The following is a 16,533-nucleotide window of genomic DNA, read 5'->3' on the forward strand; positions in this document are numbered from 1 at the left end:
ATTGCAGATTCACGTGGTCTGTAATAACTCTCCTCCGATGAACTCGCCCTGATGGTGATTTGCCTCACGAAGAGGTTCATCTTGATGATGAAATTTCTAGCAATGCGCGCAATATCATTGTGCTGGGAATACAGAACAATGAATCTTTCGTTTTGGGAAATAACGAAGATCATTATTAAATGTGGGAGACAAATATGTCGACACCTATCTTGCCCCTCTAGATTGCAAATGGATCCAAAACAAAGTCCTAGGCATGAGTGCTTTAAGCTCTCTTATCGGGTCATTGATAAATGCAATCGAGGCTGAACCAATAATCGCAAAATGAAAGTCACGAGCTTGAAGTTCGAACATTTATGGGCACTATTGAAATAATGTGGTGAATGTGATGGTTCAAGTGGTCTTGTGAGAGACCCATCCCACGTATGTGTTGAATAAACATTGTTCCGCTATGTAATATATCTGGCAAATGGCATGAATTAAAATATGCAGTTAATAGGACTCTGAAGATCCGTCATGAGATCCTAGGAGGACTCATATCTTTGAATTATAAATATGCAACATATAAATCTCATACCGAATAATACATTCCTGATGAATGATCACTCTCCTATGTAGGGAGAATATCTCGTAGTTGAGACTATCGTTCCCAGATGGAACCTATACAGAAGAAACAAAGTCTATGTTGAACACCAAAGTTTGATAATCCCTATAAAGGGATAAAGACCCATACAGACCCGAAAAGGAATAAGATGAGGTACCAAAGGACTTGAAGTTCACCGAATAAGCACATGTGCATTCCATGAGTTTTACTCATGGTAATTTCCACTAGATGTGGAATTACGGTATCCTCTAAAGCCCTGATGGCAGAAACCTATAAGGTTTAGGTGTTACTGGTAAAATATCCCCATTGTGCCAGAATGACAGACTATAATGATGTATCTGATCGATGAAAAATCCCTGATGGATTACGATCTTAGATGGACTTTTGTGACACCATCATAGATGTTGCAATGGATGAACGCCTCAAGCGATGTATCATATTTAGAATATGTACTATTGCAACTATATTATCCCCTAAGTTCTATTGAAGGACATGTTATTTGCTTTGCACAACTATGTATAAATTGTGGTGTAAGATAGAAAATGATAGCACCTCAACCTCATCCATTCTCGTTATTCCAGATGAACAATGAGACATATATCTTGAAGAATATGCTTGAGTAATGAGGGATAACGACTTTGACAGATGTCATCGTCAGGGGGAGCGAATGCTTATATTGATCACAACCGTGAGACAATAAATGTCATATTCTATGCCCTAAAAGCGTGAGCTTGATGATCAATATGTGAACCTTTATGGAACTTTCTATCAAATATATATATCCAGTCGATCAAACACCATCAGTCAAAGTGGCTTATTTATATTGATACGTGCACTTACCTCGTATATCCTAGAAGTGAGTAGAGGTAAAGTTCCTGAAATAGTCCTTGCAAGGATATGCAATCCGTTTGCTAAATCTTTATGTGCATATACTTCCAGAAGAAGATGTTTTGCATTATTGATACAATTTTGCAATGATCAGGGGGAGCACATTTCTAAAGTTAGCCCTTGTAGAAGATTCGATAGAATCTAGATCCGAGAGGATTGAAATATGTCCCGATGATAGCTGTTGTACTCTTTTTTCCTTGGTGAGTTTTCTTGAAGTTTCTCACATGAGGTTTTTAACGAGGCAACAAAGTGCAAATGCAATTTGTATCACCATGCACTCTTTCTCCATATTTTTCCCGCTGAGTTTTTCGGAGTTTTAACGAGGCATGTGTTGGTCGCGGTATTCGCCCAAGGGGGAGTGTTAAGTAACCCTAGTTAGGGTTATGTGGGCAAATACCTGCTTTGCCCCTGAGGAGTCTCACATCTCTATATAAGAAACATGTAGACCCGTTCATAATACAGAGATCAGAAAGAGGCCAGATGCCCAATCCTATATCCAGTGTCTCGTGTGTTTCCTCTGTCGTGCTTATGGGAAGGTAGACGGGTTCTCTACATCTTCTTGCGCCTCTACTGCTGACGGGAGGAAAGGGATCGGATCTGGTGATCCGTGGTAACGTAGTTCTCAACAGTCTACACCTAGTATTTTGGTACAAAACACCGCTGCCAACGCCCACGGTCGAACGGCACCGGCACGCCAAGCCTAATTAAGCCACAAGCCAAACCCGAACATCACAATTTTTCCCCTTGCGACTAACTATCGCACGCACATGTGACAGGCCTCTGTCCTCCTTGCTGGACCGCACAGGCCCAAACTTACATCTTCCGGTGCCGTGGGTAGCCCATCTCGTTTAGTTTAAATTCGATTCTCGTCGAACCTTGCGGCCCGACCGACAACTCCTTCCACTTCTTGGCGCGCCATTGCTCGTTTTCCTGGTCAAATACGGCCCATGTTTGGACCAGGGTTAACCATCCCGTTTTTTCCCTTCATCTGTCAGCGATTCGCAGTTCACGTCCAAAACCGGTGGATTTTTTGTTTCTTGACCGGTTTGAGTTTTCAATCTTTTTTTTAACAAAATTCGAGATTTGGCTTCTCAGCCTAAATTCTACGTCGCACGAAATTCGTTGTATCTCGGCAAATTTTTATGTAAAGATTTTAAAAAAACGAATTTCGGATTTCCGGACTGAAAAATGGTGTTTTCTCAATTAAATTAGCTGTTTTAACAGAAAAAAGTTGTTTACTTTTTTTAAAAAATAAAAAAAATATGGAACATATCATAATACTCAGAAACATATCTACTTTTTTATCATGTTTTTATTTATATATATATTTTAATATTTTGAACGTAATTTATCGAAACCAGTTCGAAAAAACATTTCCCGCAAACCGGCGGGCCCGACCAGGAAATGTAACCCTGGCATGGACAAGCTTAAAGTCAGAGTCTACTTGAAATTAAACGAGAATCCCACTCGAACCAACACATACTATTCACTAGTTAGTAGCCCATGCATCATTGCAGTTTCTATATATTATATACAGTCTCTTTATATAACACAAACCAACATGAGCTTCAGTGGTTAGAGAAAAATGCTTGTTCCTAGAGACCATGGATTGAATCGCGATGGCTACACCTTTTTTTTAGATATTTCGCTAAGTGCGGTGTATTACATCGTCTGAGGTGGAAGAGCTGCAATATATCATGATCGTAGTTCAAACCCTGCGGTACGTGACATTCTGGCATCTAGAACCATGTTTTAAGACATTCCAAAGGAGCAAGGGGAATTGAGGTAACGACGTGGAGTCTAGATTCATGTCTCTATTTTCATCGTACAATGAAGTATGTCGTCCGAGATGGGAAAGCTACAGTACATCGTGATCGTATTCAAACCCTACAGCATGTGTCTTGAGGCTAGGGTAAAAAATCTACATCGCGATGCATTTTGGCGTGACATTCTGGCATCGACAACCACGTTTTAAGCCATTCCAAAGGAGCAAGGGGGTTTGAGGTAACAATTTTAGCCCCTTAATCCCCTTACTCCCAAACAAGCCCTAAAGTCTGGATTCATATCGCATGGGTGGAAACTTGTAGTGGAGTCCGGATTCATATCTCTATCATCGTCGCACACGCGAAGCACATTTCTCTATGTGTCTGCTCCTCTCTCCACTTTCTACTAAAAATAAGATAGATTTGTAAAAAATAGGGGTTTGAACCATAGTTGTTGACTTCACATTCATACACGCCTAACCAACAGAATACATATGTTTTATATTCTATACTCAACCATAATATAAATACTTTTTACTGAAAACAGGGAGAGAAAAAACTGGGCCAAGCCCGGCGTACCTCAGCTAAGGCTAAATTGTTGGTCATTATAAAGGTTTGGGACATGTTTGAATAATTAATCCATTTAAAAAGTCTATCTATGTGATATATAGAAACCGCAGCAATAGACAAGCCTCTAACTAGTATTTTATGAGTGACCTAGCTATGATTTTACTGATGAGTGGTCCACCATAATTTTTTCTAACAATATAAGTGCAACACATTGGCATGTAAATAAAAAATTTACCAAATAAATATGGTCAAATAAAAAAAGTCATACAATCATCTAACATCTTAAAAGTAAAAGTATAAAAAAACACCAAATATAATACAATACAATATGGTTGTATGTATTGCGCATGTACGCTAAAGTTTAGTTAAGTGAGAGGTGGCTAAAGGAACCCAACACCTTCTTGATTAGCGACATGACGACGGGCATCATCACCAACAAGTAGTGCTGTAGTCAGCAAAGTCTATACGTGCAACCGACGACTGGGAGGGTAGCCCAGCATGTATAAAGCCCAAAACAAGAACAGTTCAGAAAGGCCAAGAGGAACGACAGAGATCCTACAAAAGCTATAATGGCACGATCACATTCGCGCCTTCACTATAGCACGCAACTAGTCAGATTTGGCTTTAACCTCAGTGCTGTTTTTGAGCTGGAATTTTATACACAATGACGATCTATATAACAAACGCATCACAACAACACACAGATTAATTAAGCACGCATATACCAAGAGGCCCCAACTAGGCCGAAAACGTGCGTCCTAAGACGCTGCAGCCGCGCACCTACAATTCGCGTTCGCGATTGGGACGTCTCTTCTCCAACGAAAGGACGTGGTACGGTGTTTGCACTTGTTGGGTTAGTTTCCTCGTGACGGTTTCTCCGGCCAGCCGATCTAGCTAAAGCAGGCACGCGTGCGTGCTGCACACGATCACAGCGCGCGCGTGGTGGTTGGAGGGGGCGCGTCCGTACCAAACTAAGGTGCCCGGTCACGTTTCTTTTCCGCGGATCACCGTGTGTGGGTCAAAAGAGGAGCGACGTCTCGTTAGCTTCTCGGTGAATGCTAGCCGCAGATCTGCATGCGATCGACGACGGGCCAACCTACCAGATGCTTCAAGAGCAAATAAACCATCTGCTTCATGCATGACGATCGACTGATATAATGAGTAGGGCTTGCGATGACCTTCGTTCCAGCACATTCAACCGTTACACGTACGCCAGCGACGCTCGCTCGCTCCACTGAGGCTATGACCAGCAAATTATTGTGTATATGACTGTAGTGTTTTATACTAATTACAGAGTATGTAGAGTTTGAAATGAGAGATATAGGTGTTGAAGATAGTCTTAGGGCTTGTTTGGAATCAAGGGTAATAGAGGGGATTGAGGGGGCTAGAATCCCCTACTATTCAATTTTAAATAGTGAGGGATTCTAGTCCCCTCAATCTCCTCCATTCCACTTGCTCCCAAACAAGCTCTTAGGGTTGATTTGGTGACCGAGGATCCCGAGGGGAAGAAATCCTCTTGCTATTCAAAATTGAATTGCAAGGGAATTCCTCCCCCATGGATCCCCTAGGGATCCCTAATCACCAAATCAGCACTTAGGGTGGATTTCCCCCCAAGCTTACTAGTGTCGTCCCTATAATACCCAAAATGCCCCTACTGTGTTACTAAGATTTTTGTGCACACGAACTATATATATTGATGCTCCCAGTCTCAGGCTTTGGCTTCGGGTTTGTTCTATTATTTTTATTTCATGGGAGTTAGAGGGGTCTAGAAGGGATTAGAAGGGATTTTCACTTGCTAGGAATTTAAAAACACTCTCAAGTGAGGACGATGCCCGAAACTAGACTTTACCACACCCACCTCTCAAGTGAGGACGATGCAAACCTTTAAAAGGACGAGACTTTCCAAATGATGCCCGAAAATGGCATAGTTGAGGATGAGGCAAACCTTTACAAGGACCTTTTTTTGAACCTGATTTTCGATATTCCTCAACCTATCGTAGAAGAATGGCTTTCTCACCACATCTTTCACGAACCAACAAGCGCAAGGAGCGTTTTTTTTATATGTAACATAATAAAACATCTAGTCCGGATAATTTTCTTACCGAATTTTATTAATAATTCTAGAATACGATCACAGGAGATCTAATGTATTCCGTGACATATACAACAGATTTACCGCTTTCTAGTTTCAAATCCAGGCTAATTGCCCTTATCTCAAAGGTTCAAGAAGCGAACATGATTCAATAATATCAACCGGTTTGTCTGCTTAATATGAGATTCAAAATTTTCACAAAAAGTTGCATCAAACATGCTAAATTCAGTGGTAGACCATGTTATTTGTCTGACTCAAACATCATTCATGCGAGGACGATATATTCTAGATTGCAATGCCATCTTGCATGAGACAGTTCATGAGTTGCATCGAAATAAAACATAGTAGGGTTATGCTTAAGATAGATTTTGAAAAGGTGTATGAAAAAGTTAAACAACCCTTTTTGTTTATATGAATGAAAGGTTTTCGTCCATGTGGATAAGTTTGGTTAAAAATTCCATTTTGGATGGGAATTTAGCAATCAATGTTTATGACAATTTCAAACATTTCATTCAAACTAGGGAAGTCCTTCGTTTGGATGATATTTTATCACCATTACTTTTAACATTGTAGCGGATACACTAGTTATTCTTATAAATAGGGCCAATGCAGATTAATGTAGTAGTACCTCTTATCATGGATGGTGGATTATCTATTCTATAATATGATACAATTCTTTTTTTATGGATCATGACTTTGAGAAAGCTCAAAACAAGAAGTTGTTGATCTATGTTTTTAGCAAGTATATGATTTAAAATCAAATTTTTATAAGATTGAAATGTTCTGTTTTATAGATGCCTAAGATCACCTTGATCAATATGTCGAACTGTTTCGTTGTAAATATGGTGATTTTCGAATTCAATATTTTCGAATTCCTATATATTTTAGAAAACTTAGGAATAATGAGTCGAAGAAGGTTGAAGAACATTTTGAGAAACGTTTGAGTAACTAGGAAGAGAAACAAATTTCCATTGAGTTGAGTGACACTTAATATGGATAAATTCAGTGCTTAGAAGCCTACCAATGTTATGATGTCCTTATTTGCCTTACAGAAACGAGACCAAATGAAATTGGATTATTTTTGTTCTAGATTTTAGTGGCAAGGCAATAATCAAAAAATACCATTTAGTTAAGTAGAGCATCTTGTGTCAGCCTAAAGACCAAAGCGGTCTTGAGATCCTCGACCTACATATAAAAATTGTTCTACTTAGTAAATGGTTAGTTCTTGGTAACAAGTACTCTACAATAAATATTCAGCCTAAAAAAGCCAAAACCATTGTATATGTAGAATGTAAAATGAAGATTCACATTTATGTCCTAGTCTTATGAAGACGAAGTGAGACTTTTTGCTTGGGGTCCTTCATTAGAAAAGATGGAAAACAAGTATGATTTTCGTCTTTACATGAATAATATTTATGTATTTACAACATAGCCACACCTAAATGCATTACTATTTTGGGAGTTCATTCTAGCCCATCACCAAACCTATCTTGGTAAATAGACCTCATAGGAAATTAGTAGCATGGAACAAATCATTGTCATGTATTGCTAATGTACAATTGACCCATGAGTGAGATGAGTTTTATTGGAATCTATATCCAAATGGACAATTCTCAATAAAGTCACGATATCAAGCCTTATTACATATTGATATCTCAAACATTAAGAACTCAGATGGAAAGTGAAAGCCTCGCTAAAAATAAAAAATCCCTATAGTACCTATGTGTCGTGGTTTTAACCCCATGACAAGTGAATTTGTATGTTAGGATGAGGTAAGAGGGTCGTTGCCCTGACGACTTTGCTATTAACGAATCTAAGAAATAGAGTTTAGACTAGTTTATAGAGAACCTCTACATTTAGTATGGGGCTAAAGTCTTTGTTGTTGGCTTTCGTGTGTTATAAGACGCACGTTGGCTCTCGTGCTCGTTGGATGATTTAAAGACACTCGTGTCAATAATACATATACATCAAAGTTTGATTTATAATTGTTCAAAGACATATAATATTTTTCACTATGGAAATTAGTAGATTATCGTGGCTTCAAGCATTCTAGAAGCCCTTGTGTTGCACATGTATATAAGTATTCAATACATAAATCAGTTCTGGTAAAGAGTGAATTAAGTTAATGGACGTGCTGAAAATGGTTTGGCTTAGTCTTGTTGTGTTTTATGGAAAAATTGTGTAGGTCACGATTACTTCTCAATGCAATTGAGAAAAGTTTTAATTGCAAGCCATTTATGGTTATTTATTAAAAAAACAAGGAGTAACACGTCATTGTTCAAGGCGCCAAGCTACCACATCACTATGATTCAAAGAACCACTTCAGATTTTACTCAAGATTGGAAATTGAATGGTTTTGATATTTAAGGTTACTTTTTACCGAAAAATATTGGAAACGATCAGACTGAAATCGACTTGATCTAGAAATTATGATAGAATCTCTTGTTTCATAGCGGGTCCGGTGGGAAGACAAAATGTGTAATCCCGTCGATATGTGCTTTCTAAATGCTAAAAACGATCCAATATACGACGTGTGCTTTCTAGCCTGTTTGTTTGTCTTTAATCTGTACTAGTTTCTATGTTTTTTTTCTCATTGAATTACAGCTACAGTAGTCTAAACAACAGCGGGCTTTAATTCGAAGCGAACAACACCTGCTGAGTAAGCAAACCCACGCTGAATAGTTTCAGAAATGTTTTCTGGATGAATAGCAAAATTGTAGTAGCAACAGGATAGACGGCGGGAAAGCCAAGTCTCGGTTGGTCCGGCCGTCCGGACGCAGCCTGACAAGGGCAGCAGCATAGCAATAGCATCAGGCGCAAGCCAGCGCAGGCGGCTTTCGCTTCACTTAGCGGCAACGGGGACGCAGCGCCCGCACCCAACCAACACGAGCTCCTCTCCTCACCCGCCGCGACACGCGCGCGGCTCCAACGCCTCCATCTCCATCGCGCGCACCAAATCGCACTCCGTCCGCCCCGTCGATCGAACAGCCACCGCTCACCTCTCTCACCCGCCAAAACCTCCTCCCCTGGCCTCCTCTCATACTCATATAGCTGAGCAGCCCCTGCCACAAGGTAGAGCATCGCTCACACCTGCGTCGCCCTGCCTTGCCATCGCGATCGAGCACCTGAGGGATCGATCGGAGGCCAAGAGCTAGCTAGCACGCCGGCCTCCGCTCGCCGGTGCCGCGCGCGATGGAGGCCAACGCCGGGCTTGTGGCCGGCTCGCACAACCGGAACGAGCTGGTGCTCATCCGGGGCCACGAGGACCCCAAGCCGCTGCGGGCGCTGAGCGGGCAGGTGTGCGAGATATGCGGCGACGAGGTCGGGCTCACGGTGGACGGCGACCTCTTCGTGGCCTGCAACGAGTGCGGCTTCCCCGTCTGCCGGCCCTGCTACGAGTACGAGCGCCGGGAGGGCACGCAGAACTGCCCCCAGTGCAAGACGCGCTACAAGCGCCTCAAGGGTACGCACATTTCTGATGCCTTGCCTTCGATGCCGTACGTCGTCAACTTTAGTTTAGTGATCCACTGATCGACCCACCGACCGACCACGTTTGCTGACCGATCTGCTTCAACGATCGAAGGGAGCCCGAGGGTCGCCGGGGACGATGACGAGGAGGACATCGACGACCTGGAGCACGAGTTCAACATCGACGATGAGAAGCAGAGGCAGCTGGAGGGCAACATGCAGAACAGCCAGATCACCGAGGCCATGCTGCACGGCAAGATGAGCTACGGGAGGGGGGCCGACGACGGCGAGGGCAACAACACACCGCAGATGCCGCCCATCATCACCGGCGCCCGCTCCGTGCCGGTATGTATACCACCTTCCAAATCCAGTCCCGGTATCTAGTTACAGCAGTCCTAACCGAGCGTGCGATCGCAAATAATAATAAAAATTGATCTAGGTGAGCGGTGAGTTTCCAATCACAAACGGGTATGGCCACGGCGAGCTCTCGTCTTCCCTGCACAAGCGCATCCATCCCTACCCTGTGTCTGAGCCAGGTTCGTTCCTGTTCATGATCAAATTTGCTACTTTGCTAGCGATAATAAAGAAAATGTTGGTTTAGTTGAAGATCACTATACGATACCTGATGGATTTGGTTTCGACAGGGAGCGCCAAGTGGGACGAGAAGAAAGAAGTGAGCTGGAAGGAGAGGATGGACGACTGGAAGTCCAAGCAGGGCATCCTCGGCGGCGGCGGCGGCGATCCCGAAGACATGGACGCCGACGTGCCGCTGTAAACCTCCCTCCGACCGACAGCTAGCAGCGCATCATTTCCCCAACAACGCACGGGCACTGACCGACCACCTCAACTCTTTTTGTTCTTGATGATTGATCGACGAGCAGGAACGACGAGGCGAGGCAGCCGCTGTCGCGCAAGGTGTCGATCGCGTCGAGCAAGGTGAACCCGTACCGGATGGTCATCGTGGTGCGTCTCGTCGTCCTCGCCTTCTTCCTCCGCTACCGCATCCTGCACCCCGTCCCGGACGCCATCGGGCTGTGGCTCGTCTCCATCATCTGCGAGATCTGGTTCGCCGTGTCCTGGATCCTGGACCAGTTCCCCAAGTGGTTCCCCATCGACCGCGAGACGTACCTGGACCGCCTCACCCTCAGGTACGAGAGGGAAGGGGAGCCGTCGCTGCTGTCGTCGGTGGACCTGTTCGTCAGCACGGTGGACCCGCTCAAGGAGCCGCCGCTGGTCACCGCCAACACCGTGCTCTCCATCCTCGCCGTGGACTACCCCGTGGACAAGGTCTCCTGCTACGTCTCCGACGACGGCGCGTCGATGCTCACGTTCGAGGCGCTGTCGGAGACGGCCGAGTTCGCGCGGAAGTGGGTGCCGTTCTGCAAGAAGTTCTGCATCGAGCCCCGCGCCCCGGAGTTCTACTTCTCGCTCAAGGTGGACTACCTCAAGGACAAGGTGCAGCCCACCTTCGTGCAGGAGCGCCGCGCCATGAAGGTACTCGATCTAGTCTGTCTGTTAGTCTGTACATCAATTCACACATGGGTCGATGGATTGGATGGTCGTTTCTCGCGACTAGTAAGTAACATACTGACATGCTGGCTGATTGATCTTGCACTACTGACTGGCAGAGAGAGTACGAGGAGTTCAAGGTCCGCATCAACGCGCTGGTGGCCAAGGCCATGAAGGTGCCGGCAGAGGGGTGGATCATGAAGGACGGCACGCCGTGGCCCGGGAACAACACCCGCGACCACCCTGGCATGATCCAGGTGTTCCTGGGCCACAGCGGCGGCCACGACACCGAGGGCAACGAGCTGCCCCGCCTCGTGTACGTCTCCCGTGAGAAGCGCCCGGGCTTCCAGCACCACAAGAAGGCCGGCGCCATGAACGCTCTGGTACTGAACTGAACGACTAGGGAAAATGGTGCCAGCCTGATGAGAGACGAGATTCTCTGAACTGAACTGAACTGATTTCTCGTTTGCCGGATTCCCGACAGATCCGCGTCTCCGCCGTGCTGACCAACGCGCCCTTCATGCTCAACTTGGACTGTGATCACTACATCAACAACAGCAAGGCCATCCGGGAGGCCATGTGCTTCCTCATGGACCCTCAGGTCGGCCGGAAGGTCTGCTACGTGCAGTTCCCTCAGAGGTTCGACGGCATCGACATGCACGACCGATACGCGAACAGGAACACCGTCTTCTTCGACGTAAGCCTGGCTCCTGCACGAAACTGAACATGAGCTGATGAGCGATGGATGGTTTTGGGTTCTGAGTTCTGACACTGGTGGAGCTCTCCTCTTGGTGACCAGATCAACATGAAGGGGCTGGACGGCATCCAGGGCCCGGTCTACGTCGGGACAGGGTGCGTGTTCCGGCGCCAGGCGCTCTACGGCTACAACCCTCCCAAGGGCCCCAAGAGGCCAAAGATGGTGACCTGCGACTGCTGCCCGTGCTTCGGCCGCAAGAAGCGGAAGGACGCCAAGGATGGGCTGCCGGAGGGCACCGCGGATATCGGTGAGTTTCCAGCACAACATTCATCAGCCAACTCGATCTTACCGTACGTGTCTCTGAAGATAGATGGTGCTGTTGTGTTGTCTTGTTTCAGGAGTGGACAGCGACAAGGAGATGCTCATGTCCCAGATGAACTTCGAGAAGCGGTTCGGGCAGTCCGCGGCGTTCGTCACGTCCACGCTCATGGAGGAAGGTGGCGTCCCGCCGTCGTCGAGCCCCGCTGCGCTCCTCAAGGAGGCCATCCACGTCATCAGCTGCGGCTACGAGGACAAGACCGACTGGGGCCTGGAGGTAAAAGCACTGAAAGCTAATTAAGATCCCTGGATGGCTCCTGCTCCTCCGGTCAGCGCCGTCGGTGATGTATGGAATCGCAACATATGCAGCTGGGGTGGATCTACGGGTCCATCACGGAGGACATCCTGACGGGGTTCAAGATGCACTGCCGCGGGTGGCGCTCGGTGTACTGCATGCCGAAGCGGGCGGCGTTCAAGGGGTCGGCGCCGATCAACCTGTCCGACCGTCTCAACCAGGTGCTCCGGTGGGCGCTGGGGTCCGTCGAGATCTTCTTCAGCCGGCACAGCCCCCTGCTGTACGGCTACAAGAACGGCAACCTCAAGTGGCTGGAGCGCTTCGCCTACATCAACACCACCATCTACCCCTTCACCTCGCTCCCGCTGCTCGCCTACTGTACCCTGCCAGCCGTCTGCCTCCTCACCGGCAAGTTCATCATGCCGTCGGTCAGTGCCACCGCCTTCTGTTGGTTCTTTGTTTCTACCTCGGCAATCGGCATGCAGAGCCTCAAAAACTTAACCACCGGTTCGACCGTTGCCAGCCTCTGACATGACACCCTGCTGTGTGTGTAAATGTACAATCTGCAGATCAGCACGTTCGCCAGCCTCTTCTTCATCGCCCTCTTCATGTCCATCTTCGCCACGGGCATCCTGGAGATGCGGTGGAGCGGGGTGAGCATCGAGGAGTGGTGGAGGAACGAGCAGTTCTGGGTCATCGGCGGCGTGTCCGCGCACCTCTTCGCCGTCGTGCAGGGCCTGCTCAAGGTCCTGGCCGGGATCGACACCAACTTCACCGTCACATCCAAGGCCACCGGCGACGAGGACGACGAGTTCGCCGAGCTCTACGCGTTCAAGTGGACCACGCTCCTCATCCCGCCCACCACGCTGCTCATCATCAACATCATCGGCGTCGTGGCCGGCATCTCCGACGCCATCAACAACGGGTACCAGTCGTGGGGCCCGCTCTTCGGCAAGCTCTTCTTCGCGTTCTGGGTCATCGTCCACCTCTACCCGTTCCTCAAGGGGCTCATGGGGCGCCAGAACCGGACGCCCACCATTGTCGTCATCTGGTCCGTGCTGCTGGCCTCCATCTTCTCCCTGCTCTGGGTCAGGATCGATCCCTTCATCGTCAGGACCAAGGGGCCCGACGTCAGGCAGTGTGGCATCAACTGCTGAGCTGTCTATCACGGTTCAAAAAAGTTCTAGAGCTTGTGCATAGGGGAGAAACAACAGTTTAGAAATTTTGTATTGTCATGTTTTGGAGCTCATACGCTACGTTTTGTGTAATGTTCTTGGACCCAGAATTGTCGGACGAGGAATTGAACAAAGGACAAGGTTTGAATGAATGTTAAATAGCAAATGATATTCCTGTAAATTTGGTCCAGCAAGCCACAAGGGATGGGCACCATCGTTTCAAAATTAGATTTTTACAATCTGCACATGCATTCAATCAATGAGATTCACTTTTGGATAAACTCTTGCTTAGTTGCACTTTAGTGAGTCAAGGTGAAGAGCCTGATAATGCTGAAGGTGATACGGTTAACATTAAAAACTTTGCCGGCAACACAAGCAAAATGCAGAACACGCTCAGTCCAGTTCAACAAACTGATGTGTGTCCGCCACCAGTGTCGTCGCTAGAGTAAACAGCAATCCATACTCCAGGTGATGTGGTGTTCAGCACCAGTACTTTTTTTTGTCAGAAAAGATAAATGTGAACGCCAATACGATGTCAACACTCACAAAATATCACGCTGGAGTTGGCTACGTTGCCAAAAAGATCACAGCTAAGAAATATTATACATATATATGTTTCTAAAAAGGAAAGTTGTAAAAAAAAAATGATATCACCATCTCAGCCCATCCATTTCATCTATGTATTTCTTGCCAAATGTCAAAAAAATACAGTGGGGGAGTGCATTATATTGCGAACCTGCCAGCCATATCTATGCACTGCGGGTAGTTAGCTGTCGCATCACACCATGAATCTCCAGGGAATGTTTAACATTTGTTTTGTTCCTATTGTTTCGCCTCTACAGATTTCTTTTCTGTTTGTAGTTCTTTTAGTTGCAGGTTCAGCTTGCGCAGTTGTACCTGTTCATGGGCATGCATGGCCTGGGGCTTCTATCTGCATCTTGTTCAGATTGCCAAATTCAATCCTGAAGCCGGCCTGTCTCTGTTGCACAAGATGTGTCCATATGCCCGCTCGACTCCTGCACCTGAACAGATACTGGGAACGAATAGCTAAGTTTTTGTGCACAAACTGCAGCTCTGACCATGTCTCTCAACAAGAGAACTCGTAAAACACTTGATCCATCGATGTACAGTGAGACTAGTATGGTCGGCCGCCGAGGTACCGCTTGTGCCGGTCCAGGTCGTCGGCTGCGTCCAGACGCTTGCTCTTGGGTGCAGACTATGCCGAGCTCCATCAGCTCACCTCAGGCGTCTGGTCCCGGACCAAGCGCACCAGTGCCTGGTCGATCACTGCGTCGGCGCGGAACTGAGGGAGTACTATTTTATCCTTAATTACACTGACATCTATAGCGAAAACACTGAGGCTGAGTCCAGTGCACAACCTTCCTCTCGCCCCTGCCACGTCAGCTCTCGCCTCTCTCGCCTCTGCTGCTCCAGTGCACAGGCTGCAGCAGGCTACAGCCTCAGGCTATAGCCACATCAGCTTTTCTATTTCAGAATTAAGTAATTCACGCGGATTTATTTCAACGCTCAGAAAACACACAACATAATATTTTAAGATGCCGTCGGCAAGATAGTATCCCATATTGTGTTCATGTCTATTAACCATGAAGTTCACTATGGGTGCTTGACCTTGAAGGACATCTTTGAATAATGGCGACTGATTCAGTACGTTAATGTCATTGTTGGACCCAGCCACCCCAAAAAAAGCATGTCAGATCCATCGATCATACGATGCAACAGCTTCTAAGATGATGGTGGGATGTTTGATATCCCCCCTTGTGAATTGACCGGCATGGGCGACCGGACAATTCCTCCATTGCCAATGCATACAATCGATACTTCCTAGCATGCCTGGAAAGTCATGCTCTTCTGCTTTTGCTAGTAGACGCTGAATATCCGCGACATTTGGTCGACGACAGAACTCCTCCCCATAACAATGAATGATACTCTCACAAAACTTCTCTAGACACTCTAATGCAGTTGATCTAGATAGCTTTAAGTACTCATCTATCGAATCTGCAGCGAATCCATAGGCTAACAAGCGCAGAGCTGCGGTGGACTTTTGTAGGGGAGAGAGCCCGAGTCGACCCAGAGCACCTTCTCTTTGGGTGAAATACGGAGAGTATTCACCTAATCTAAGCATAATACTCAAAAAAAGTTGACGCCCCATGCGATACCTGCGCCGAAAGTAATTTGGAGGATACACACAGTCATCGGCGAAGTAGTCTTGATGAAGCCGATCATGGGCAGACTCACGATCACGATTGATGTAGCGTCGACGACGCTTGGGCCGGCTCGACGACTCTTCATTGAGGTTGAGCATAGCCTCCTCCATGGCTGCTTGCAATGCATTGCACATTGCCCCTTCGGCTCCTTCACTTGAGTTTGTGCTCGAGGAAGACATGACGTGAAGATGAGTAGAAAAGGCGAGTTTGGAAGAGAGAAATGAGATGAAATGGTGTGTGGAATGAGCTCCACCAGGGTAGGGATATATATAGAGGGATTGGGGATGAAATTTGTGATTTTTTTGCAATTTTTTCGAATTTTTTGGACTCCAAACGGTCAAAAACGGCTAGTTGCAACGTCTAGCACACGTGGACCAATCAGATCGCGACACGTGGACCAGTCAGATCGCGCCACGTCGCTCTCGCCCCGCGCTCTCGCCCCGCCAGTGCCTCGCCTCGCTCTCGCCTCCCTCTCGCCCGCCTCTCGCCCGGGCGCCGGGCGCGAGCGCCGTCGCCCGGCGACCCTCTCTCGCCCGCCTCTCGCCCACGCGCGGGTGGTAGCGGCTCTCTCTCGCCCGCGCTACCGCCCGCGTTGTCACCAGCCTGAAAATACTTAGAGACATAGATGATTTTTCAAAAAACATTAATATTTATGATATAAAATAAGCATCATTATATTTATCATGGCATAAATTTTTATAGTATATTTATTTGATGTCAATTTTTTTATTATATGTTTAGTCAAACTTTAGACACTTCAATAAAAATGAATCTAGAACTGTATTTTCTTCGGATGGAGGTAGCACAAGCACCCAGCCATATTTATAATAAAGCTATATATTTTAAAAAGTTAGAAACTATTTTCTTTTGAGATATAACAGAAATCATGTAAGCATCTATAAATCAAATCTGCAGGGTTTAGGCCTATTATT

At 46.3% G+C, this 16,533-nt stretch overlaps 1 protein-coding gene across 1 annotated transcript; it reads left to right on the forward strand.

The window, feature by feature from the left end:
- The first annotated feature begins 8,991 nt into the window (after positions 1-8,991).
- On the forward strand, positions 8,992-13,528 carry LOC103647435 (cellulose synthase A catalytic subunit 9 [UDP-forming]). Its single transcript, NM_001319752.1, has 11 exons — positions 8,992-9,377; positions 9,498-9,727; positions 9,822-9,918; positions 10,027-10,153; positions 10,264-10,876; positions 11,011-11,274; positions 11,376-11,588; positions 11,691-11,895; positions 11,987-12,183; positions 12,276-12,629; positions 12,771-13,528. The coding sequence occupies exons 1-11, from the start codon at positions 9,107-9,109 to the stop codon at positions 13,356-13,358; spliced, it is 3,159 nt and encodes a 1,052-aa protein (NP_001306681.1). The 5' UTR covers positions 8,992-9,106; the 3' UTR covers positions 13,359-13,528.
- The last annotated feature ends 3,005 nt before the right edge of the window (positions 13,529-16,533 follow it).

Source organism: Zea mays, chromosome 2, assembly GCF_902167145.1.
Source record: "Zea mays cultivar B73 chromosome 2, Zm-B73-REFERENCE-NAM-5.0, whole genome shotgun sequence".
Classification (NCBI taxonomy): domain Eukaryota; kingdom Viridiplantae; phylum Streptophyta; class Magnoliopsida; order Poales; family Poaceae; genus Zea; species Zea mays.

Excerpts from the sequence above, each read along its gene's own strand:
- LOC103647435 (NM_001319752.1), top strand. The coding sequence starts at position 9,107 with ATGGAGGCCAACGCCGGGCTTGTGGCCGGCTCGCACAACCGGAACGAG. Across the intron at positions 9,378-9,497 it reads GCGCTACAAGCGCCTCAAGG|GGAGCCCGAGGGTCGCCGGG; the intron begins GTACGCACATTT and ends CAACGATCGAAG. Across the intron at positions 12,184-12,275 it reads AGACCGACTGGGGCCTGGAG|CTGGGGTGGATCTACGGGTC; the intron begins GTAAAAGCACTG and ends CAACATATGCAG.